This window comes from Raphanus sativus, chromosome 6, assembly GCF_000801105.2.
Source record: "Raphanus sativus cultivar WK10039 chromosome 6, ASM80110v3, whole genome shotgun sequence".
Classification (NCBI taxonomy): domain Eukaryota; kingdom Viridiplantae; phylum Streptophyta; class Magnoliopsida; order Brassicales; family Brassicaceae; genus Raphanus; species Raphanus sativus.
The window spans coordinates 26,871,337-26,897,770 of NC_079516.1; the positions used below are offsets into that span (position 1 = coordinate 26,871,337).

Sequence of the window (26,434 nt, forward strand, 5' to 3'; positions counted from 1 at the left end):
AGCGGGAGTCAATTTTTTTTTTTATCTTTGTTTTTACTAAATGTTATAAATGATCGCAATCTGTAGTAATATAAAATTTTGATAAATAACAATGTGTACTAATGTGTTTTAAATAAGCAATGTGTTTAATTTACTAAATTTGATTTTTAAATTTATGATAACGTAAAGTAGATTTTTTTTCTATATTATTTTAAAATATATAGTGCTATATATTTTGTATTTTCAAACATTTATCATACAAAACTTACATTTGAGTATTATTTATATGAAAATATGTGTAACATAATATATTATATATTATATATAAACATATGCACACCCGCACGGGTTTTTATTTTTTAAAATGTATTCTATATTGTTTAGTTTTATGTAGTATCGAGTTTGTATAATTCAATTTTGTATTTAAAGAAAATACCAAAACTGTCTTTCGTATGTAAAAATAACATTTTGCAAGCGCGAGTTTGTGTCTTTTTATTGTAACACAAAAATTTTATATAAAACTTATGTTTTTTGTACATTACGAAATTTAATTTTTAAAATAATTATTACGTAATTTCAAAGTGAATTTTGTCTCTGAGGTCTAATATATTTTGTGTGTAATGGTTTAAAGCATTTTCGATATATATTATATTTTAGTTTGGTTTGTTTTTAGTATTATTGTATAAGTATAATACTATACAATATTACTATATTCTAAACAATATATGAAGCTATGTGTTATTTGTTTTAGAAAGTAGATTAGGCCCCAACGTAATTATAAGAATAGTCATATCTTTATGTATGTGTCTATTGACTTATCTACCTAATGTTATTCGTACTAATAAAATTATGGCCAATGAAAGTATACTAATCAATTTAAAATGAATTGTATAGGGTAAATATAGAACGATTAATATTTTTAGTATTTTGTATATTATCTTATTTAAATCGACATGTAATAAATGTAAAAATCATATATGGAATATGGACAAAAAGAAGAACTGTATTTAAGGAAATACATCAATGCAAAATTAGACTATGGTACGTATTATATATAAAGAATGAGACATTTAATTTAAATATATCAGTCTCTCTATAATATTATTTGAGAAGTCATTTTCCTATCTGTCGCGCTCACGTTAACTCTCACGATGGTTGATTACACTGATACCCTTAATGAATTAAAAAAAAATTACATTTAGATACTATTATTGAAATTTTTATTTAGTTTCCTTTAAAATTTTTCCAAATAACATATATAATAAAAAGGAAACATTTTATAAGTTTTTTAAAAAATTAAAAACGAAAATATATATTTAATATTAATGATTTTCATTAAAAAAAGGAAATTTCACAAAATAGAAATATTCCATTTAAGACTATTTTAAATAACATAAAATATACTTTTGAAGTAATAAAATATTTATTTATATCTATATTTTCTTAGATGAAAATATATATTTGTATATAATGTGATTTCGAAATCTATAAATTATATTTTACTTATATAATATGATTTCTAAAATACAATAACAAAAAATTAAACTGTTTATTTTAAAGAGATATTAAAATAAAGTAAAATTAACTTTTGATCAAATAATTAAAATATTTTAAATTAACATATCACTATATAATTTAACAAAGGTAGATATATTATATATTATCATTATTAAAAATGTTTTTAATATTAATTTTTTGTTTTTATGTTTGTCACAGTTAATATAATCATAATCAAAATACCAACGCAAATCTGAATTCTCATTTTTAGGATTATTTGCATAAATTTCAGTTTACCATTTAAATATATAATAAGAATAAAATTATTTAAATATTTTAGTTATTGTAAAATATTGATATGTGTTCATGAGCTTCCAAAAGGTATTAGTTATTTATGTAAGTAACTTCCAATTGATTATCGTTTTACTTTCTAATATTTTTATTTTAAAAATCAACATATAGTTTAATTTTTGTAATTTGGAATCAAAATATTTAGTTTATTTTTACTTCATTCTAAGCACAATATATCTTAAGTTATAATAATCTTCCTCAAATATATTTACATATCTTAAGATAACAACCAAGTAAAAGCAAATAATCATAATTTTCATATATTTAAATAAAAAATATTAGTTGAATTTAGAGAAATTGATTGATGCAATCCAATATACCCAAATGATAACTTATTTAAAATCATATGTCTGATTAAAACAATATAATATTATTAGTATAAATTATGCATACAAATTATAAATTAATTCAAAATTAAAATTAAATAACAATCAACTATTGTAACATATTTAATTTATAAATATTTGTATTCGTGCATGAGCACGGGAAAATCACCTAGTTATATATAAAGAATGAGACATTTAATTTAAATATATGATGTCCATTTTTAAAAATCCACCTAGAAAAAGTTGTAATGTTTCTATTTTAATAAGATAGATATGCAAGAAACAATTGGAGTCAATGAAACTGATTGTAATTTGTAACAACCCAACCTGTGGGATTCTGACTGGCTTTGCAGAGCATTGACCCTAATTATTTTGGCTACTTATGTCATTAAAGTGTTACTTACCTTTTCTGTTATACATCCGTTTAGAACTCCATAATTAAGCGTGTTTGGACTAGAATAGTGAAAGGATGTGTGAACTATCGAGAAGTTATTTGCGATACACCAAATGAGACCAAAACGGGGACCATGTGGTAATTGCAAGGTCAATAAACAATGGTTTTGAGCCTTCGGAAAAATTAACAGATAGTCCGTTGGATGGGATGTGGCTCATGGGACAAGTGCACGTGCGTGGGTGATTCATTAGCCGTGGGCATTCCAAGTGTAATATGGAGGTTAGCCATCTCGTTCTAACCGAAAGGAGTCTTGAGACTTGTCATGGTGCGCAACAGGAGAGTTGCGCTCTGTGAGTGGGTTGAATTGTAACATCCTGATTTCTGGTATATGTGGAAAGACTTAAGAGAATTAATTTGGCTACAAATTCATTCAAAGTGCACTTACTTTTTCCATCATACATCAGCTTAGAATTCCAGAGTTAAGCGTGCTTGGAATGAAGTAGTGAAAGGATGCATGAACTATCGGGAAGTGATTTAAGATACCGTGCCAAAACGGGAAATATCATGTGGTCAGTAAATAATTATTTTGAGCATTCGCAAAAATTAACGCATCGCCCGTCAGATGGGATTGTATCCACGGGCCGAGTGAATGGGCGTGGATGTCCTATTAGTCTAGGCGGTCAGGGCATTACAAGTAGTATCAGATTTGGTTAGCCATCTCGATTCGGACCTGAGAGGTATCTTGAGACCTATCGTGGTGTTCAATTGGAGCGTTGCACTTTGTGAGTAGGGATGAATTGTAACATTCCGATTTCTGGTATATATGGAAACGGTTAAGAGAATTAATTTGGTTACGTAAGTTGTGAAAAGGGAACTTACTTTTCTTTCATATATCCATTTAGAACTTCAGAGTTAAGTGTGTTTGAGATAAAATAATGAAATGATGGGTGCTCTCAGAAAGTGATTTGCGATACCGTGCTATTGAGGGCAAAACACATGAAAAGATCATGTGGTGATTGCAGGAACAATTAAAATTAATTCGAGCATTCGAAAAAATTAACCAACCGTCCATCAGATGGAATGTGACCCACATGCCAAGTTAGCGCGTAGATGGCCCATTAGCCGTAAACGGTGTTACAAAAATTTTGTCCAATTTGTAAGTTTTCACACAGATAATAATGCTCGAATGCAGGCCTGACTGGTACAAACGCAGCGGTTGCGGTTGCAGGTGCGGGAGTTTGCGGGTGCGGGTGGTTGCGGTTTCAAGTGTTATATGGCGTTTTGTATGACTGGCGTAACGTTTAAAAATTGTTGCGTTTGCGGGATGTTTGTGACTGGTTGATTATGAGACATTGTAACGGTTTAATAATAAATTATCAATATCAATATATTATAATATTATAAAATATAAAACATACTATTGTATTAAAATATAATAACTGTTAATATAATATGATTAATAATAATATTAAGTTTATTTTTTAATTTTTAAGTAGTTGAAAGTTATAGTTTTAATATATTTTATGAAGATTTATATTAAAACTTTTAAGAATATTTTGTTTCTTTTTATATATGTTGTATATCTTTATATATGTATGTATATTAATTTTTAAAGTTATGAATGAATAGCTACTTTAAAGTTTTTAATAAAAAATACTATATTGTTTTGTGAATTTAATTAATATATAAAAATGTGTATATATTTTTATTTATAATATTTTAAATTTTAAGTTTTAAATTTTTAAGTTTAAAATATTTAGAAGAAAAGTTTAATATTTTTTTATCCAACCGTAACCGCCCGCAATTGCAAACGCTAACTGAAACCAGCTTTTGATTTAAGAGGTTCGGAACGGTTTGAAGCGATTTGTAGCGGTTTGTATGATTGTTTTGAAACACTGTCAACCGCTACCAACCGCAAAAACTGCGTTTACGGGTGGTAGCGGGAAAAACCAGTAAACCCCTGCATGGACAAACACCTAGAACTCAATATAACTTGTTGTAAGTGGCATGCTAATAGTCAAATATATCATTGGTAAACACATATACGTAAATTTCTGTCCCTGTTTACTTTCTTCTCTTTTAATTTTTTCGTCTCCATTTTAAGATTAGAAAACTGCTAGGTCGGTATGAACTGGGCTTCGACTCAGATAATTAACATGGTAAATTGTGTAACACAATCAATATATTTCTAGTATTAGTTAGAAAGTATTCCAAACTCGGATTAGACACTGAGGGTGATTGGTTCGGTTTTTAACTAGTGATTTTAGCTTTAATATTCACTAGATCTTGACCCGTGCGTCCGCACAGATATTTATTTTTATTTTTTATACACTGCTATTTTATATTAATTAGTAGTAAATAAATTAACAGTAATCATATAACAAAATGTAAATTTAGGTATTTCCAAAACATAATAATGGTAAAATTTGCATTTTTTTTTAAATTGTCAATTGTATTTCTCATTTTATAAAAAATGATTTTTACAACTGTAAAATGAGCGACAAAACAGTTTTATTCTACTCTTTGATTCGTGTCTTCTCGCTACTATTATTTATATTTAATTTTATATAACAAAAACTCTTAAATACATTACTATAATTTAAAATATAATTTTAGATTAGATTTTATTAATTTAAAAATCAACTTCAAAATATGAAAAATTGATTAGAAACGTTTATAGTTTAAATACATTTTATTTTAAAATTTATTAACACTAATTTATTCATATATATATATATATATATATATATATATTATATATATATATATATATATATTATATCTTCTTATAATTAAAATATTTTTTATATTAGAAAAAGCTAGTTTGTTTTCATTTTCAAATTTTGCAATTGAAATGTCCGGAAAAATAAATATATATATATAGTATTTGTATAATTAATTAGAAGAGTCCGTTTATTATATAGAACTGGATTAGATTTATTGATCTCAGAATTCAAACAGTTGATGATTAAAATTTATAAATTAAATATGATAATTTTATTTTCAATAAAACCAATAAATTAACCTAATAATTTAATCAATCTCCCAATTTTTTCTTTTACTTGCAAAGATCAATTTTTTATTTTAGATTTTTTTTTTGTAAATAGAAGATTGCAGTATTTTAAATATATTTGGTAGCTAAATTTTAGGCAATATCGAAATATTTTTTTTATAAAAACTCATATTATTATTTTAAAATATTAATTAAGGTTAAGAGGGAAAAAAAAGTGGCATTGGTTGTAAACTACTGTGTTTTAGTTCAGTAGCATGAATATGTAATTATTCGAAGAAAATTTAGGGTTATTTTTCTATTTGTACTCCCCTTTTAATATATTAGATTACAAAGAACTAAAATATGTTCACATAAGAAAAACACGATGTATTATTGCCTTGTTAAAAATAATACGACTTTAAAAGTCATTAGAGGTATCTGTGTGTATATAGATTACATGCACATATAATATATTCTAAGTTAACTATAAATAATGTCATATTAAGATTAACCGACTTCTTTTCCAAGTAATACAAATTCATCGTAAAAAATCGCTTTTATGAGGAGGCTGAGAGAGCATAAGAGTTTGGCACGTCAACTTAAACAATGTTCATAATTTATATATATAGGGGATTAGGTAAACATGATTTGCAAGTTTTATTTTTTAAAACTATTCTGATTTTGTTAGTTAATGATATCTTTTGTGATATGAGATCGTTGTAGTTTGGTTAAAAAAATTAAATGCGATAGAGTTTAAGAATTAGTGAATTTATTGATCAGATTTGTTGAATAATATTGCTTGATATAGTTGATTTTTGATTCTTGTGTGTATATAGGTAACGATTTTGAGATAAGTTATTTTGAAAACTAATAAATGATATTTAGATTTTGTGAACAAATAATATCAAATGATTAAAAATATATTTTTTTAAAAAATATATAATTAGAATTTTTCGATATTAGAATTTTTTTAGAATACTTCTTGTTACAAATTAAACAATTGATAATAAAAACATAATAATAAACATAAACATATGTGTATATATATATATAGGAAAATAATGGTTTAGATGAGCAAAAGTTAGGCGATTTCACTTGGATGAGCTAAAGAAATACAGGATAACACAACAATATATATTACATAACTATCGTGCTAAGCAAAAGTTAGGTGATTGCAATTGGATGAGCTAAAAAATACATGATAGCACAACAACGTATATTACACAACTATCTTGGTTAATTATTTATATATCTTAAGAAGAGAAAGAATTGTATATTTTGAATCTATTTAAGTGCTTAACTATTTATATATTTACTAGGTGACCGGTCTCCACCCTGTGCGGGCAATGTACAATTTCAAAATATGGTCAAAATACTGGTCGGGTTTGGAAGTAACGGATTTTATATCATAAGAACACATATTTTGGAATAAAGCATCAGGCTGAGTGCATATGATGGTAGTCAATATTTTAAAAGGAGGAGATGGAACAAAGTAACTTCGGTATCAAGAGGTTGTTATTGTGTATATGTATAATTGCAATGTTCGGAAAGTATTTTGTTTAGGCATCAATTTTTAATTTCGAAATCGATAATTAATAGGATATATTTAGAGATGACTACATATTTTACATTATCAGTAATTAGAATTGGATGGTATATATGGTGTGATGAGTTTTTTAGGTGAAAATTATTATATGCATGAATTTGAGGCGTAAAATGTATGTAGAAACATTAAAAGATAAGATAATAAAATTGAAAATATTATCCATAAATTGTATAAAGTATGAAGTACAATTCTCGATAGAGAAAACAACTTCAATGAGAGACCTGAAAAAAAAATCATTTTGTAAGAAATTGGACGGGTATTTTTGTATAATTTGAAAGATTTACAAATTTGTAAATTTTATCTTCTCCGGAAACAATATTAAATTAACATACCATGATCAAAATAGTGAGAACACTTTTTTTCCGAGAATGAAATAGTATCGATTTTCATAGTCATCACCACCCATCTGCCAATACAAAAAATAAACAATTGTAACAATTTATATATTTTAGAAAAGATATTGGAAAAAAATAAATAACAATCACGTACCCTCCCTACGGAATATTTTGAAAAACTTGTTTGTAGACAACATTCAATGTTTTTGTCTCGACCTTCCTTTCTTTACCAGTTATTAGGATTTTAATCCAGATCTCGACTTAACTCTTGAAAGTGCAACGTAGAGCTGACCATGAGAGAACACTGGCCTAGGCAAAAACAAACCAACACTTTCTAGTGTTTGACCTTGACTTTTGTTGATGGTCATCGCGAAAGCCAGTGTAACGGGAAACTGTATTCGACGCATTCTGAAGGGAAATTTTGTGTCAGGTGGACTGACATACATTCTAGGAATCCAGACTTTGTCTCCAGCAGTACTGTTTCCAGTTATAATTCTACCTTCTATAACATGGGGGAGAAACTGAGTAAAAATTAGCCTAGTACCATTGAATAAGCCATCTACCAAATCCAAGTTACGGAGACACATAATAGGAGCACCAACCTTCAGCTTCAAATTATGTCTAGGCATTCCTGCCACTCTAACACTGTTCAAAAACTCTGTTGGATAGGTAACATTTTCTTCTACATCAACATCGGATGGGATTATACTGTTAGAGCTAAGGTAAACCTTGTATTCACCTGAAAGCACGTGTAAATCCTTTACTCTAGAATAATGTAAAAAGTTAGTCGAACATAAGAGTAAACAGAATCAAATGTTACCTAGCAACTGCGAAAGCATGTAATCATTTATTTTATCAACTTCATCATTTGTGGGTGTGAGAATGGCTCGATGTCTATACAAATCCTTATCTTCTGAGGTTTGAAAAGCTTGTCCATAAACCTCCTTTGCAATAGTCTGAATAGGATCTTCTCCAATATTTTTGATCAACAGATCAGAAGGGATGTCAATGTCAACTTGACCGTCGTTTGGCAAATTTATTTTTCCATCTCCAACATCCAAAATCCATTTTGAGAAGGATTGAAGGTCTTTTGCTGCATCATCAGTAAGACCAGCGAGCAATCTCATGTTTTTTGTTAGCTTCAAAACTTTGCAGTGCTCCCAAAGATATGACGAATTCAGAGCTTGCAAAACAGTCTCTGCTCTACCATCTCCAGGTATAACCGGTAAAATCTGTCTGAAATCTCCACCGAAAACAACTACTTTACCTCCAAAAGGTTTGTCTTCAGAAGATCTTATAATATCACGCATAGAACGATCCAAAGTCTCGAAACAGTGTCTGCTCATCATAGGCGCCTCATCCCATACAATGAGCTTTGCTGCTATAACTAATTCTGCACGATCTGATCCTGGGTCAATTTTCTTGTAAGTAGTAAACTCGTCGGCATCTATCGGAATACCAAACCTGGAATGTGCGGTTTTACCTCCTTCCAACAATAATGCAGCAATTCCACTGGATGCGGTATTTAGAACAATCATACGTCTAGATCGGATTGCTGATGAGAGTACTCTATATACGAAGGTTTTACCTGTGCCTCCATAACCATAAAGAAAGAACACTCCACCGCTATCATTTAAAACTGCATCCAAAATCTTGTTGTAAACCCCTCTTTGCTCATCTGTTATCATCGCCATAAGTCTTTCATTTTCTTTTAGCTGATCTTCCACAACATACTTAAGCTCATCATCTATAAGGCGATTGCCGTTGTAACAACCAAAATCATCTGGCTTTGGCATTAGGAGCCATTTCTGGAGGCTACGACCATTGCTAAGCAAATGATTTTGGATCTCGGTTAGAGCAATGTTTTTGATCTGATCTATGGTCAAGTTCAACTCTGAAAATTTGATAAATTAATTAAATAAGAGAGACCTGATTTAAAACATATTTCGTTTAATAAGAAAAAAACTCACCGGGATTTCCAGTTTGTCGTCGTTTCTTGTAGAGAATATCGTCGGTTAGATACTCCCAAGTAGCTTCCCACACAACATGAGGCTGAGATAATGTTTTGGATACCAACATTCTCGAAAAAAGCTTCCTCGCATACGTGCCAGAACTATTATCACTACAATCTTTGATTGCTTCTATGTATTCCTTGTCATCATCCATCAAACCCAAAGCATAGCAAGCATCTTCGTATGTAGAATATACAACACCATCAACTGTTCTTATATCCTCGTACGATTTCGGCCCTCTTACCCAATTTAGCATTACTCTTAAGAAATATAGCTCATCTTGTGCTGGATTAATATGTGCAATCCTCCCTATCGCAAAGCTTCGTTTACGTGGTACCCATTCTCTCATACTTGCTTTCCAAACAAATTTTGTTAGAAATTCGGCATATGTCAAATCTCTTACCTCTGGATATTTTTGATTTGCTATGAACCACGCCAGAAACATGGATTGGTTGACATATTTTTTCTTCAGGATATTCTCAATAGGTTCATCTTCATCAAAAAAAACCAGCTCCTGATCCGGGAGATGAAATCCAAGTTTCTCTACAGAAGTAGTACGAAAATGTGTAGGAAAAGCAAGAACCCGCCACGACGACTCGCATGCAGTTATATATCTAATATAGAAATACGATAAACATAAATTAGAAACAACAATCGTAGACCTTAAAATGTAAAAGAAAGTAGTATTAAATTTTTAATAATGTAATTATTTAATTGTAAAAACAAAGTTTTTTTAATTTCATATACGATAGTATATATATTTGTCTAAGCGTATACTTTAATAATGTAGACTAATATTAATAGATTATGCATGTATTTTCGGTTCATGCACACATAGATACTAAGTAATAATAATAAATATAATAATACATGCAGTCGTAATATGTTTTGATTTCGTCGATGACGCCATCTTCATCTTCTTTATCCATTGCAGCTGAAGCATAATCAGGTCCCTTATGGATATATTTGAAAAGATACTTAACAGCACGCGTTTGGATGCACCACTCGACATTCATATGCGCGTGATATCGAAGCATGAGGTTTCTATTGTAAGGTACAACATATCCATTGTCTAATCTGATTCCATTTTTCTCAATGAACCTACCATCAATACGACGCATGTAAGCTGGAAATCCATTTGCGTCAATCGATGTCCTGATGTTCAGTCGTTTCGGAAACATCTTAGAACATTTACTGTTAACCATACATACATTATCCTTCTTTGCTGGACCGCAAGGACCATGCATCATACAATCCCCAACGATTGCATACAGGTCTGGATCTACCGTCTTGTCAGGTATCTCAGCCGATATAATAGTGTCTATATGATCAGCTGTTGGAAATTTGGCTCCATTTTGCATGAAGACGAGAATATGAACGTGTGGCATTCCTCTTTTCTGAAACTCAATCGTGTACATTACTGACAAAACATAAAAGAAAACATTTTAAACATTTTAACTGATGAAAATACTATCTAAAGTAGTTCCTTGAAAAACAAAACAAAAAACACCGGCATCACTGGAGAAAATTTGGTAGGAGATTTACCTGCAGAAACTGGGCCAAATAAGGAGCCGTCCTTTTTTGTCAAAAACTCAATAAGATTATCAAGTTTCATCTTGAAAACTCTACACAATATTTCAGGCCTGTCTTCGGTGGTAAGGTTATATTTTTTCAGATACCTTGTAACTTCAGGCAATTTTGGATTGCACGTAAAAGTGATGAAAAGATCTGGAAATCCATAGTACTTGCACAGAGCCATGGCATCGTAGTAATGTTGCTTCATATAACGTTTTCCTCCGGTGAAAGTTGCTGGGATGAAAATTCGGCTCCCTTGCTCAGCCATCTTAGCTCCGCCTTTTGCAGCTGCTTTCTGGATTGCATCATAACTAACTGACCGGAGTTTTTTCTGATTCAGCCATAAGTAACGCAGTCTACTCGATTCTATCATTGTGTAGGCGTTCACAAGGAACTGATGAAACAATCTTCCTGATCTCGTAATCGTGGGTGCTTCCCCCTTCTTCTCTAAAATGCGAAATGCAAAGTATTCACGCATAGTTACATTTTTACGTTCTCTCCCAGCCGTGTCTTCAAAACCAATTGGAATATTTAATCGAAAACCATCCTCTCCATATGGAAACAATAGTGGATACTGCAGAGGCAAATACGCCGGATGTAATTCACTTATCCTTTGCAACTTTCCACTTGTACTCTCTAGAACAATATCTCGGGGATCCATATTTAAAACAAAATCTCCAGGTATCAAAGCAGCAACTTCATTTGCAGTGGGCAGATTATGGGTCCGTCCATCAGATTGCCGACTTTCAATCAACCTCATCCTATAACCTGTTGATCCTTCCACGTCGAACCTATCTCTTGCAGACCTAAAAGCCTTAACATGAGGATTATACTGATCTAACATATTCTGCAGAAGAAGAACAAGTGGTTCTCTTAGTTTCTTAGAGCTAGCTCCGTCAGACCTGTCCAGTATATTAAGAATAAAAAATAAGTAAAAAAATTGTAGACAAACATGCAAAATCCTAAAATATAGTCATAATAAGTTCAGAAAGTCTACAAAATTACCCGGCATAAGCGTCAAGTCTATTTTTTTTTTATCTCATTTAAAGTATCAATGATATACAGCTGGGAGAATTTTGGAGCTTGTCCAGGCTCGGGAACTATATCACAAATACGATGATAGTTCTCACCGGACATTCGGAAAACAAATGGTCCATGACCATTGTTAATAGAATGATCTATCTTCCCACCAAGTGATGTGAAAGAGAACATCATATTGTAAGCTCGTATAAACTCTCGATAATGTTTACTTAATTCGTCTCCTTTGCATAACAAATACATTAACTCCATTGGAGGATTCGCGAGCCAAGGAAGCACAACTTTTCCATGTTTACAACACATTGAGAAGACAGGTTTCTTGCTACGACGGTGTTTTGCAATTCTTTCACCATACCACATGTATGCTTGACAAAACCTACAATTCCAAACTGGATCCCCTTCGTCGTAATAACCTGTATAAAAATGACTTCATTAGGATAAAAAATAACTAATAAATTGTTATTTATTATCAAGAGATTGTAAAATTTTGAAGTCATCACCATTTTTTTGTAACCTGATAGTAATAGATGAAGTAACGGTATGATTTTCTTGTTGTGGGATATGTTGTGGTGATGGGTTTATCAAAGACTCTCCACCAGGATAGCCACTGTAAGTCTGATTGTCGTCATATTCATCTTCATTTTCAGACTCACTCTCCATTTTATATCGATTATTATAAGCTGCGTGAAAAAGTAAATCACAACATATAAAATCGAATATCATCAATGAATATAAATAAATGTCTAAGTATATAGATGGAAAAGACTTTATACCTTCAGGATGGTCCTGTACGATGAACCTTGGTGGAGGAATGAATTCATTTGTTTTGTTTTGGTTTGGACACTGAGTAGCTGGAAAAGATTGATTTAAACATATAAACGAATGTAAGTATGTTAGAATTTCCTGAAATTGGTAAACATCTACAACATTTAAATTGCTGGCGGGTCATTATATTATTAGGATTAAAACAGGGTCAGTAATACCTTCAGGATTTGAATCTGTTTCAAACAATGGTGGAAGACCAGAACTCGATGGTCCTGTAATGTTCGAACCTGGCCTTGCTGTTTTTGGAAATGTTTAAGTTTAGTCGCACTTTAGATATAGTACAATACAATATATATGCCTTCATTTTTATTAAACACCCGTTGTTACTTTTCTTTTGTTTAGTCTTTGAATTCACCGATGGAGGTGATCCAATTATGTTACGTTTCCTGAAGGAAATGTTGGTACTCCCGATAATAGATTCTTGATTACCAATTGAAGCTAAAAGATAACATTGTTTTATTATAAGAAACTTTTTATCAATCAGAGTCAATTATTACTATTGTCTTTACTATTTCTTTAAAATAATACTACTTCAAAAATAACTTATGTTATCGGCCGTGATTAGTTACCGGTTTCTATACTCGATGGGTCCATGTTGGTTACAGAGCCACTGCCATTTGAAAGATTTAGTGAAGTTTGGGTTGAAGTACAGGAACCTGCAGACGTAAGTACAATAACCTTTGGAAATAAGAAATGTAATATCGAGAAATTTTTGCATAATTGTTCTATAGAAAAATCGTAAGTAGCACTGGAAAAGAAACTATTACCGATATTTGGTACAACTGATGGCTTTGTTGGCTTGAAAATCCTTGTCACTGTTTAATTTAACGTAGATCATGGTCAGAAATGTTTTGTTCTTTGGCAGATTAACAAAAATCAACGTCGGGAAAATCAAACCGAGAAGAGAGTAACCTCTATTTGTGGTAGTAAGGCCTATTGTTCTTTTGTTATTCAGTATTTCCTTTCTCGCAGATCTAGCTTGCTGTGTTAATCCAGGTTTAGGCTCCGATGGCTGTGGATTAATGGGTCGAAATACTTGATTTGTAACATTATGAAAGGGCGTTCTAAAAGGATTGATTGTTGTTTCTGGTGAAACGTTTGTGATGGATGACTTTTGTGTTACATTCCTCCTTGGAGTATTCTCTTTGTCATTGATACATATGTTATCAAAGTGTGGCAGCAAAAACAATCATTATTAAAAGTGTGTCACTTCAAAATGTCTACCAAATTCTTATGAAATATATTTGTTTTAGAGAATTTTCTTTTGTTTCTATAAATTTTCCATACGAATCGGTTACCTATACTCAGTTATATATACACGGTTGTACGAAAATTATAATATATTCATAAAGGTTTATATTTATTTTAAGGAAAACATACCATTTTTTTTAATCTTCGGTGGTTTCTTCCCACTGTCTGTTCCCAGTGGATTACTTCTCTTCATGCGTCAGACTTTTCAGATATTGCTTGTGTCTTTTGTAAGAACAGGACTCTAGCTATAGAATTTTCCGAATGCAGTTAGAAAAAAGGCTTCAACAAACTTATATAGTTTGACAGAAAATGAAGACTATAGAATTCAGAAGACGACATATTTAATCAATATAATAAAGATAGATTGATGACCATTAGGTTTTACCATCATTTGAAATATATGCAAAATCCTTTGTTACCAATTCTAAAGTTGGTATTAATTTCTTACCGTGTTTATATTCCTTGCGTAAGTGAATATGATATTTTTTCGGAAAACAGTTGATATTTTTATAATTGACGAATCATCTGTTGTTAGATGTGTACCTTTATTGTAAATGATTGTTTTGGTAAGTTTACCATATATAGAACCCCAATATTTTTTCACCTTAGATATAAAATTATTTTCGGATCTAAATTGCAACTGATTGGGTTATTCTTTTGATAAATTTTTAAAGATTAAATGTGCTATGATCTCTCCCAAAGTGGTATAGTAGTTGTTTTATAAACCAATTATATAAAAACAACTTATTATTCATTGTGATAAGAAAAAAAACGCAAAAGGAAAATAATGAAAACATAATGAAATTATTTAAAAAAAATGCCAAAAACAAATAATTGCTTAAACGCTTGCACTTTCAAGTGCATAATGTCTTCAACTTTCTTCCTTCATTTTGGATTAGCATCGATTCTTTTAATACTCACTCGTCATCCGAGTCATAATCATGAAATATGACAACATGTGGCTGTATGAATAAATAATTTTGTTAGAAAATGTAAATATACTAAAAATAGTTTATATAAGAGTAAAAACAAAACTTACATGTGGATGAAAGAGTTCGATTATTTCTGCATTGTCAACAACTGAATCAACAACACATGCTGAATTTTGTTCTTTTTGACCATTAGATTCGATTGTCAGCATAAATAGAATTTTCCTCCCAATTAATTCAGTTAGAGATTGTGGTACAAAATGTGGATTTTCCTATAAAACATAATTATTCATTTACGATTTAAAATATCGAAATAATATATTCTTTAATCCCCCTATTCAAAATGAAGCAAATACCTGAGGAGCCTCTTCGACCAACTGAAACGTAGGTCTTCTAATTAGCTTCTCCGCGATATTGTTGAAAAGCACAAACTTGGCTTCAACATTTGATTCATCGCTAACACGTACAACCAAGTGGTAACTAAAGATATAAAAGCTAATTAGTATATGAACTTTTAACAAAATGAGAGTATAAAGTCCGGAAGGTTGAAAACTATAAACTTCATACCAGTTAATACCATTATCAAAATCATTTCTACATCTTTTGCAATTGTATTGAGGGTTCTGGTGAATATTTTGATTCTCTCCCTCAATACCATTTAATTGTCTATCCATTTTTCTTGTGCAAACTTTGCAGGCCGTGTAGTACCATGAATTATCCAAATCAATGGCCTCGATTTTAGCAACAACCATAAACTTTCCAGACTATGAACCAGCATTGAAATGCAAATCATATTAAAAAAATTAGATGCTGAGAATTACTTTTGCCTTATACAAAAATACATTTTGTCAATTTAGTAAAAGGACGAAATATTTACCGAATTTGATTCAATAATTTCAGATATGGATTTCTTCACGGTTGTCACTGCCATTTCTCTGTATACAAAAATATCAATATGAAAATTCATGGAGGTTTATATAACTTAATAACAGAGAATATATATAGTGGATATTATAACCTCTTTGTGGTCAATATGATCTACACAATGGTCGAGCATATAACAGTTGCTCATACTTATAAGAGCATATGAAATTAATAATTCAAGTAAATATTTTCCTTGAGCAACAAAATATTGTTATACATATGAGAATGGAGAGGAGTAATGGTGAAGTAATTTTGAAACATTTATTATAGATAATGGCATAAAATATATGCCTTCCTAAAGTTATTTCGATAACAACCATTAGTGCATTTCCTAAATTGACAGCTTAATTTAAGTAAGCAAATTTATAGAACTGCAGAATATATTATGTAAACTATTATTGGTCTAATTGATGTTTTACTTTCTACATTTTTATTACTAAAATAACTTATTTTGATGCTAACTATTGGTGCATGCCAAGAAAATCAACGACAATATCCTCTTATTAACTGACAATACAATTACCACAGCCTTTTAGCCTAGAAGGTGTAGACCCTTCTGCATGTGTCGTCCCTTCTCCTTTTTTAGCACTCTCTTCTAGCATCTTTGGTAATAACAACTTGGTAACAATTTTTTTCCTTCCACGTAAACATCATTATTGGCACGTTCAATCACATCATGTAAGAAATAAAATAATTCTTTATAAATATCCTACAACTTCCTACATTACTTTCACAACATTCTCATTATCAATTGCGAGTAAACAATACCTTAATTAAAAGAATATACTTCCCGAGAAGAAAAACACTACTTTGAAGATGGGAGAAGATGCATCGGTAAACAATTATGACATCATATCCATCGGTGATTCTGCGTCTTCAAATGACGATCACTCCAACTCAGATCGCACCAACTACTTCAGAAACATTTCCTTGTCATATTTTGCTGCCCAACCAACCGAAATGCTGTCTAAGCACATAGAGTTCAAGGAACTATGTTTGGAGAGTGGGAACCCTGAGGCACACTATATTGAGGGCATTCTTCAATTGTTCGTAAAGGAAGACGAGCAGGCAGGTCTATATCATTTACGCCAATCATCGGATGGAGGTTATATAGACGGAACATATCTTTATGGTTTGTCACTGCTTGCCGTAGAACTATTTCATAAAGGTCAGAAATATTTGGATAAACTGGGATGGAAGGAAAATCGTTCAACCTCCGATCAATGCTGGAAAAGAGTCAAGAAATCTCTGACTGATATCCCGTACTTCATGAATCAAGGCTACTATATAGCTCGTGCCAACCTTGAGACACTCTGTGGTTGCCGGTCAAGGAAAAGACGTGGTCGAGTATGCAACCATGGTTACTACTATGAAAGGCTTAATCAATTTGTTGAGTTTGCTATGAGTAAAAACAACTAAAGGGAGAGTTTTCATCTGTTATTATCTATGAACGCATGTAAAAGTACTTATGTTTTTACATGATTATTTATCTATTACGTTCAATTTTCTAAGTTGCTACTTTGTTTGTTTTATTTGAATATTTATATAATATAGAATCTAAATAACATATCCCTCAGTATATAAACTACTGTATTAACTTAGATAATACTATATACGTAGTTAATGTATTATAAAAAGTTATGATTACATATGTCTTGGAAATTTCTACAAAAGGACCTAACAACCTTTGTAGGTTCATGAACATATGTCTTTGAAATTTCTATAAAAAAAACTAACAAGCTTTGTAACAATAAGAGATAGAATTTGGTGACACACGTTATTTACTAAATAGTGTGTCCATGAAGGAAAAATTAAATTGAAGGTCGACACAATCTTCAAAATTCATATCATATTAATTGATAACAACTATTTTTCCTTTTGTACTTTCAATATAAAAGTTAATAGGATTAATTGACTTTAGTCGCGATGGCATTTAATTACTCGGGTTTCTAAAATGAAAGATAAAAATCTTTTGTAATAAATACAAAAGAAATATAATTCATTTAAATTTCATACTATTACTTTCTGGTAAAGTAATTCACCTTCCAAAAACAAAACGGAAACCGTAAATGGTGTTTCCATATGCTAAGATTATATATTAACTTATCACAATGAAACTACTTAATATTGATTGAATGTTAATAAATATGATTGACGTTAGCAGGCAATTTATTTGCAATCAAATCTTCTTAAAATATAATTATTAAGATCTCATGTAATAGGTACAAAAGACATTTATTTAAAACACTCAAAATATTTCTTAGGCATAATATAGTGGTCAAGTAATTCACCTTCTTTGTAAACGACAAATCAATGATCTTATGGATATTAGAGGAGGTGGAACCAAATATTACCGATGCTGTATCTCTAATAATATACTTAGAAAACTCCAAATTTTGTCTAAAATAAAACAAAATGTTACTAATTATTCAATAAATTGGACAAATTAGGTCTTAACAGAGTAGCAAACTTCAAATCTGGATATTTGGTGCCCATGATTTAGCTTTTGAATCCCAAACAATGTTACAAACACCACCGTCATATGAAGACTTTAGATTTACTACCTGAGGTATTTGTTTGTTATTCTCCATCCAATACACAAACTTGGATTTATCTTGGTCTTCGTTGATTTCGAATGAATATTGCTCTCTGTGTATAAATGTCATCATATTGTGATATCGATGTCTATGATGGAATTCAATCTCTGTATGATTCTCTACTTTTTCGTAAACCTGCAAAATATAATACGACAGGTTATTCCCTCGAAGTACTCCAAACGTATAATTCATTGTAAATATTTTATAAGATAAAAATCACTTACATAACAATAGGAAGACTGTGAAGTTTGATCAAATGTGCATAGTTCCTAAAAGAAAATAAAGCATGAATCCTTAACTCAAGAAAAGTAATGTTCAGCATTAATGTTTGGATCTCGAGAGAGAGAGCAAACCTGTGTAGAAATTGACCAACTATACTTGCCCGGCTGCATGTTAAGCCAAGAAACAAGTATCGCTACGTTTGATTAAGGATTTGCAATTTCTTGATTTATAGAGTTAGGTTTACACTAATGGGACCTTAGGGTTTTCAGTTTTGAAGGCCCTCTTGTATATTTAAGACCCAGTTCAAATTTACTTCGCATTAAGTAATTAGTAACATTGAAATGAAGATTTTGAAAGCCCTCTTGTATATTTAAGACCCAGTTCAAATTTACTTCGCATTAAGTGATAGTTTAAAATTGACAATCGGATTCTTCTTGTTCCGTTTCTTGAAATGAAGATTTTGATCTCAGTTTGACTATCAGATTAGACTATTTAATACAATCACATGACCTTGAAAAACATTTTAGTAGCACCCTGTGAAAAACGATACAATATTCCAATTAGTTTTCGTATTTCTTCTGTAGATTGAAGAAAAATAAAAAGATCTGATTATGGCTTGAAATATCGTAACAAATTCATGTAAATATAATTCCACCTAATGTTTTTCATGTGTAGTATATTTAATTCTATAACTACAAAAATATCATACTATTGTGAAGTTTTAGAACTTTTTATCATTACACCAAGTATAACTGATCATCAATCCCTCTAATAAATCTTAAAGGACATTGAAACAAAACCAACTAAACCGAATCCATCCTATAAATACATCGAAACTAAAGTAACTTTTTAATAATTACATAAGAGGCTAAACCATATTTGAAATATTCCACTGATCCATGTCCATAAAAAATAAATTTAGCAAAAGGAACAATAAGTTTAGTTCCACAGAATAAGATAATTCAATAAACTGGATAACAGAACCAGATGATAAAAACCGAAATAAGTAGCCAAAAGATCACATGACCTTAAACATTCGAAACATGGAAGATTATTGAAGCAAATAGGTTAATCAGACATTTGTGGCTCACCCAATCTGATCCAATCAACTTCAGGAATCTTAATACTCTCCATCTTCTCCTTTGCGAGCACAAGTTCGTTCTCAAGTAACTTCTTCTCCTTCGTCATAGCCACCAGATTGAAGAGTTCCTTGAGTAACTCTAATTTACCTAGAATGCGATACACTTCACGCTCTTCATCATGCCTTGCTATGATTTGTTCCAATCGGTTCTGATACACAAACAGCAGGCCTCGGTAGCGCTCCCTAGTGGCAATCATTCCATTGTTGAAAGCCGCCTCAAGGTCTTTGCGACTGTGTTCTTCAGCCGTCGGTGTATTGAGATTTAGGTCGTTGTTGAAAGCCATCGAGAGATATTGTCTTGCATATGTACAAAATAATTTGCATTAATATAAAGGTCAGACATATGCAGATGTAAAAAAAGACAAAACTAAAGTAACAATAAAACAAATTTATTTAGTCAGATCCGCAAATTTATAGAATTGTTTAAAAGGGTGAACTAAATCCCAATCCTTAATATATTTAACCTAGAAGGATCATTGTAATGTATTCTAGAACCAAAATATGCACTTCTATTATGATTCTAATAAACCATGATTCGATAATGAAATAAGTGACTGATGATCTACATGTGTTCATAACATAAGATAGAAAATAAAATCTTACCAAAGGATAGGTGAGGTAAAGAGAGAATTCTAGAGAAAACGTCGGAGAAGAAGACTGATATTATGTTTGGTAAGATAATGATAAAGTAAACAAAATGTATATTGAAAGATCACTGATTCCCATAAAATGCCTTTCCATTTGCCCTTTTAAGACTCAATTAGATTTTACTTCAATATTTCTTTAATGCATTTTTTTGTAAAAAATGCAAGTTTAATCTATGATACACAGAAAAAGATATTTAATCAACTTGATATTTTTGGAGTACATATAAATAATCATATTTTAAAAAACCGCAAATCGAAGCGAAATCTTCGTTGAAATTGAATGGATTATATTTGATTTGTCCAATCAAACTATAATTTCCTTATATATAGATATTCCTTACAGTTGACAAAAAAAAAGATATTCCTTACAAAGATGATATATATTTCCTTATATATAAATATTCGACACTATTAAAAGAACAATGTACTATTTGAATTAAAGAAGAAATGATCAAGGATATAGTAATTTTGATGTAAAAGGAATTTAAAATTATTGCCTGTCAAATTTAGGTACATAGGTTTCCATTTTTTTTTCATGCGATTTAATTTGGAAAATATTAATAACTCTTGAAAATTGTCCATACTGACATGTCAAAGTCTTTCAACATCTCTGCAAATAAAGTTCAAAAAATATCAAACAGATCATCATTACAATACCTCGATTGCATATTTGACAATACATTCACCTAGACTCTGGAAACTTGAGATACTAAAAATTGCTATGAAAACTTTGTATTTATAGTTCGCATTATATTCTAATATCTCAAAATTTATTAACTTATGATTATGACAAAATAATCAATTATCGAAGGCTTCCTAAAGACAATTAAATCTTTCATTCAATTGCAACTAATATCTTCTCATGTTAAAAACGGAAACTTATAATTAACCAATTTCTATTTTATATTATGTCAAGAATATATATTATAATCAATTATCAACTTCATAATATATCAAATTATTAAGTTTAATTGTCTTTATCATCTTGAGAAATGTGAAAGTCTGCACAAATGTGTCCAACTACTATATCTAACTATTCATGCTTATCTTTATCTTTTCTATGGGTAAGTCATGATTAAAATGATATATATTCTTCTAACTATAGAAATAACCTATACTAAACTCTACTGAAAACAGGCTAACTAACAAGTAATATATGCAATAACAAACACAAACAATAGAAAACGGAATAGATTATTTATAAAATAAGTTCTTAAGTTTAATTTCCCACCATAAAGATGGGAAAACTGGTTTAACAAACAAGTAAATAAGTTCAGAAATATATAAACATAATATTAAAACAACATAAAAAGTTTTTAACTTGGAGAGATTGAGGAACCGCACAGATTAGTCAAATATTTGTGGTTCACCCAACTTGTACCAATCAATGAATGGGACCTCCACATCAGCCACCTTCGCCGTAGCAAGCACAAGATCAGACTCCAACTTCTCCTTGAGTTCAGTGAATGCAGACTCATTGAAGAGTTCTTCAATGAGTTCCAATTTCCCTGCAACGCGGAGACCTCAAGCTCTGCATCATGTTTCTTCATGAGACCCTCTTGGAGTTGCTTGTACATGAACAGCTTCGCTCGGTAATGCTGAGTTGTCTCCAGACGCCCTTTCTTGAATGCTTCTTCAACGGTTGAACCATAGTCTTCCACCATTGGAGCCTTCATTTTGAGATCCTTGTTTCCTGCCATGATATAGATCTTGATCTGCATGTTAGGTTTAAACAGTACGGGTTAGAAAAATAAAAGGAAGAGAAATGAAACAGCCAATAATAACCATTTGCTTACTTGCTAATTCAAAATTCAAAAATACTATAACAAATAAACTGGATGATGTTTTCCAATTTTTCTCCGATTCAAATATAAATTATAATAACCCTAGCAAGATCAACATACATAATCTACAGAAGAAATCTGTATATCGTGCTACAAAACCTATCTAAACTCCTTTCTTTGTGAATCGATCTACTGTTTTTCATATTGATTACTAACGATATATACATCCTATAATCGTAAAATACATAACGAAATATACAGGTAAATAGTAATGATGGCTACAAAACCTAACGCAATATACAGTTTATAAATCGATCTACAGTTTATCATAGACAGTAAACGAAATCCTAAAGAGAAAGAGAACTCACTTGCGTAATAGTTGGCGAGACAAAAGCAAACGAAGAAGAGAAATGATAGATTTGGGAAGTTTCTCGGTCAGTGTACAGTTTATATAGAAGAAGGAGAATCGAAGGGTCGTGACTTTTCACATGACAACTGGACCCCGTCAAATGTTTTCATACCTTTTTATCATTTCTCATTTTTAGTATTTGGGCTTCATTTTGTAGTAAGGGCGATATAACTCATGGGCTAAGTTCATTAGAAAAAATGAACACCCTAAACCGGTTCAAGTTTTTCTTAAACCTTTATGAATGTCAATTCATTAAATTATGAACGAACGCATGTCTATGCAAATGTAATCAACCGAAAAATATAATTCACATCAAACCTTTATATGATCACATCTGCAAGATATAGATGGAGTTAAGGAAAAAGAAATATTTTTCTGCCAATTTCATTTATTCATGGAAGAGCTATTAAAATTATATATTCACTCTCGACTATGCATCTTGCTCTACCAATTAGTAAACCATGGATACTGAGATTGAAACAACCGTGTATAGCATTATTAATTCATACAAAACACAAAAAAATTCATATTTTAATAGCGTAGTAATTTTTCAATCTTCAAGTTGAATCTCGTACTAACTAATTAGTAAACCATGAATAGTAAGATTTATCCAATCCTTGGATAGAAAAATAGTAAGAATCTCAATGATATAATGCAAGATTCGTAAAACAGTTTCCAACGAAGGATTAAAGAAATAAAAACAAAGACAAAGCCACGATAGCAGAAAGATACGTCTCATTAGCTATCGTTGACATTAGCTATGTTACTCTCCCTTGACTTTCTTTAGAAAAAGTTTCTTGTTCACGGAATGTTGATCCTCTATGCTACTCTGTTGTTCATCTTGGCTTTTTCTTTTAGACAATGGAGTTCCTGATAAACCACCTGAACCAGAAGAAATATCATCTGAAGACTGCAGCATTAGGACCTAGAAGGAAAAAGTTTAACCGATCAGTATTACGATAATGAAAGAATTAGCTGAACTATACACACCAATGAGAACAATACCTGTTTAACTGGCAAAGCAGCAAATTCCTCAATCAGTTCACGGTCAGCAGTAGCAATTCGAACAACATACTGAGAGCTCTTTCCTTTGATGTTATCAGCATCAACTGAAACCTCAACAAGGATTCTCTTGCCAAAAAGGTCGCTAACAGCTTCTGGTAACAAGTCTTCATCTAGATTCTACAAGTAGAAAGGGAAAAGTGAGGACTCTAATTTATACATATAGTAATAATTTCCTCTTTTATTTAAATTTGACGGTACCTCATCATAGAGTTCAGCGGTAGAACGACGCACAAGCACTTGAGCATTGCCATCAAACAAAAGAAAGTTTGCCTCACCGGTATCGTCTTTAACGTGGACAATTAATTTAAACCTGAGTTACCAATTAAGTTTAATGTCAATTAATAATTGGATAACGTACATGATAATTATACATCATATAACAAAAACCAGAATACTTAATTATGTACGCGTTCAATGAAATACCTCGGAATGACATCAATGTGTTCTTTATCACATGTATTGCAATAGAAGAAGGGACGGTTCTCATCATCAACATTGGTTGTAGGCATAACTTTTTTGTTGTGGTATTTGCAACTTAGATATTGCCAACCACGCTCAGTATCTATGTTTTCAATAGTCCCCAAGGTGACAAAAGTCCCAACCTACTCAAGACAACAGCATGTTAGGATCAATATTAAAATTAATAATTTAAATTTAATAAAAAATAATAGTGAACGTCTAACCAGAGTATTGTCAACGATATCTCTTATTGTTAGCCTCTCATTAAGAACAAAAAACCGGGCACAAACAGATGTAGCACTAGCAACACTCCATTGGCTACTATCCTTGTTTGTAATAGCAAGTGAATCATCAGGAAGACTACATAGATAAAAAGACATAATTTTACTTTAGAGTCCAATTTAATAACACATTTAATAAAAATTACATTTTTTATTACGTACCACAATTTAAACTCATCAACCAATGAACACGTTGGGTTTAGCAAAATGTGGGTGGAATTAAACCCGCTAGATATGGAGTAAACCCCTGGAGAACATTCATCATATTATATTGTCTGCGAGGAATAATTAGAAACCTTAACAAATCACATTACATACCTTTCCACTCTTTAATGGAACAGAACCTGATAATACAAATTATCATTATGGACATGTTACTCATACTGTAGTCGTATACTTGTTTAGCATAACCACCCCACAGAGTACACATCATCTTGACATTACTGTATAATAAAAACTCATCATAAAATGTTTATATTTTTATTCTTAAAAATATAACCAATAATAATAGAAATTTCAGCTTACCTATGGTCACGTAGCTCGATCAAAAGCCTCATGTTATCTTTGCTTTTAATGCTTTTGTTTTCCAGCGACCCAAAGTTGACTATTTGTCCAATAATATCTACAATATACATCAAAAAAAATAAGAACAAATTTAACATAACATGACAGACAATTAATTGTGTGCTAAACTGACTCACCAACTAAGCAGTGGCTATCAATCTTTCCTTCCAGAATGTCGGTAAAATCCGCAAAATTCTTTTCAGGAACTTCACTTGGAAAATCTAAAGCTTTTCCAACAAAAGTGGTTGGATAGAAACCAATTTTGTACGGATGTGGAGTTGTACGATATTCACCAATTGCATCGAAGACCTTGAACAACTGGACGACAATTGCATCTCCCTCATGTAGCCTTTCACCATATTTTTTAATGAGTTGTTCACCAACTGAAGCATGAATTCTTGTCCCCTGAATACCAGTAAAAATAATATTATTAATAAACAATAAACAAAATCTTAACAAAACTGTGTGTTCTTCACTTACTTCTCTATCAGCAAAAATCATTTCAATAGTGTTTCCTGATTCTTTGTTGTAGTTCTTCCACAACCGAATAATCCTAACTTCAATACGGGACGTATCTTTACGGGGTTTTAATTCTCGGACCAAAGATACTATATTTTTTGACTTTGCGAGCATTGCCATTTTCGTTTCAAAATAGAAGAATGGTTGAGTTGCTTCAACGCCACTTTGTACTCTATATATAGTTCTTTGATGGTGAAGAGTATTAACGACGCAAGAAATATTACTTGCGAGACTTGCGCAAGTAATTGGTTATAATAAGGTATGTAAATTAAATGACTAATGATTAAAGGAAACATAATAAATTTGTAAAATCAATCACGAATATGCATTTTATACGATGCGAAACTTGCGCAAGTAGTCAATATAAATAAGGTATGTTGATAATAATTAGTTTCCTAATAAAATATAAAACGTATTTCCCATTAAAACATTTAATGATTAGTCGACATTTAATAAAATTGTTCTGCAAGCTATGATTAATGGTCGACATTGATTACGATTCTTGCGTTAGAAATAATTAGTGCGTTTGAAAATTAATGTCACTTTCCAATTAAAAGGTCGATGAAAAAAATAAATCAAAAAGAATAATTAGAAAAATTCGACCAATAGAAACGCGAGAATTTTCGTGAGAAGAGCTGTGTGAGCGCCACGTGTCCAATGTACTTCTCTTTTAATATATAGGAGGATTTCAGTTTGCAGAGCAAGGCAAAAA

The 26,434-nt window shown here is 31.0% G+C and overlaps 3 protein-coding genes across 3 annotated transcripts; 1 reads left to right on the plus strand and 2 right to left on the minus strand.

Annotated features, from left to right (window-relative positions):
- Nucleotides 1-7,639: 7,639 nt before the first annotated feature.
- On the minus strand, nucleotides 7,640-16,041 carry LOC130495685 (uncharacterized). Its single transcript, XM_056987145.1, is given in 14 exon segments — nucleotides 7,640-7,731; nucleotides 7,734-8,219; nucleotides 8,301-8,307; nucleotides 8,422-9,374; nucleotides 9,451-9,731; nucleotides 10,363-10,912; nucleotides 11,038-11,969; nucleotides 12,620-12,785; nucleotides 12,879-12,956; nucleotides 13,089-13,166; nucleotides 13,843-13,942; nucleotides 15,467-15,566; nucleotides 15,678-15,874; nucleotides 15,988-16,041. Coding segments are annotated over 14 exon segments (4,074 nt in total).
- Nucleotides 16,042-16,850: 809 nt separating this feature from the next.
- Nucleotides 16,851-17,453, plus strand: LOC108808238 (F-box protein At2g35280-like). Its single transcript, XM_018580416.1, has one exon. The coding sequence runs from the start codon at nucleotides 16,851-16,853 to the stop codon at nucleotides 17,451-17,453; it is 603 nt and encodes a 200-aa protein (XP_018435918.1).
- A 6,144-nt stretch (nucleotides 17,454-23,597) lies between these two features.
- On the minus strand, nucleotides 23,598-25,842 carry LOC108811450 (uncharacterized). Its single transcript, XM_056987147.1, has 10 exons — nucleotides 25,684-25,842; nucleotides 25,341-25,608; nucleotides 25,165-25,261; nucleotides 24,958-24,983; nucleotides 24,802-24,886; nucleotides 24,583-24,718; nucleotides 24,323-24,501; nucleotides 24,098-24,209; nucleotides 23,840-24,016; nucleotides 23,598-23,759 (listed from the first exon to the last, which is right to left on the minus strand). Exons 1-10 carry the CDS (start codon nucleotides 25,840-25,842, stop codon nucleotides 23,598-23,600), a joined length of 1,401 nt encoding a protein of 466 aa, XP_056843127.1.
- Nucleotides 25,843-26,434: the final 592 nt, after the last annotated feature.

Coding starts and splice junctions, on each gene's coding strand:
- LOC108808238 (XM_018580416.1), top strand. CDS start 16,851: ATGGGAGAAGATGCATCGGTAAACAATTATGACATCATATCCATCGGT.
- LOC108811450 (XM_056987147.1), bottom strand. CDS start 25,842: ATGGCAATGCTCGCAAAGTCAAAAAATATAGTATCTTTGGTCCGAGAA. Junction 25,609..25,683: donor TGATTTTTGCTGATAGAGAA/GTAAGTGAAGAA, acceptor ACTGGTATTCAG/GGGACAAGAATTCATGCTTC. Junction 24,502..24,582: donor ATATCGTTGACAATACTCTG/GTTAGACGTTCA, acceptor TGTCTTGAGTAG/GTTGGGACTTTTGTCACCTT.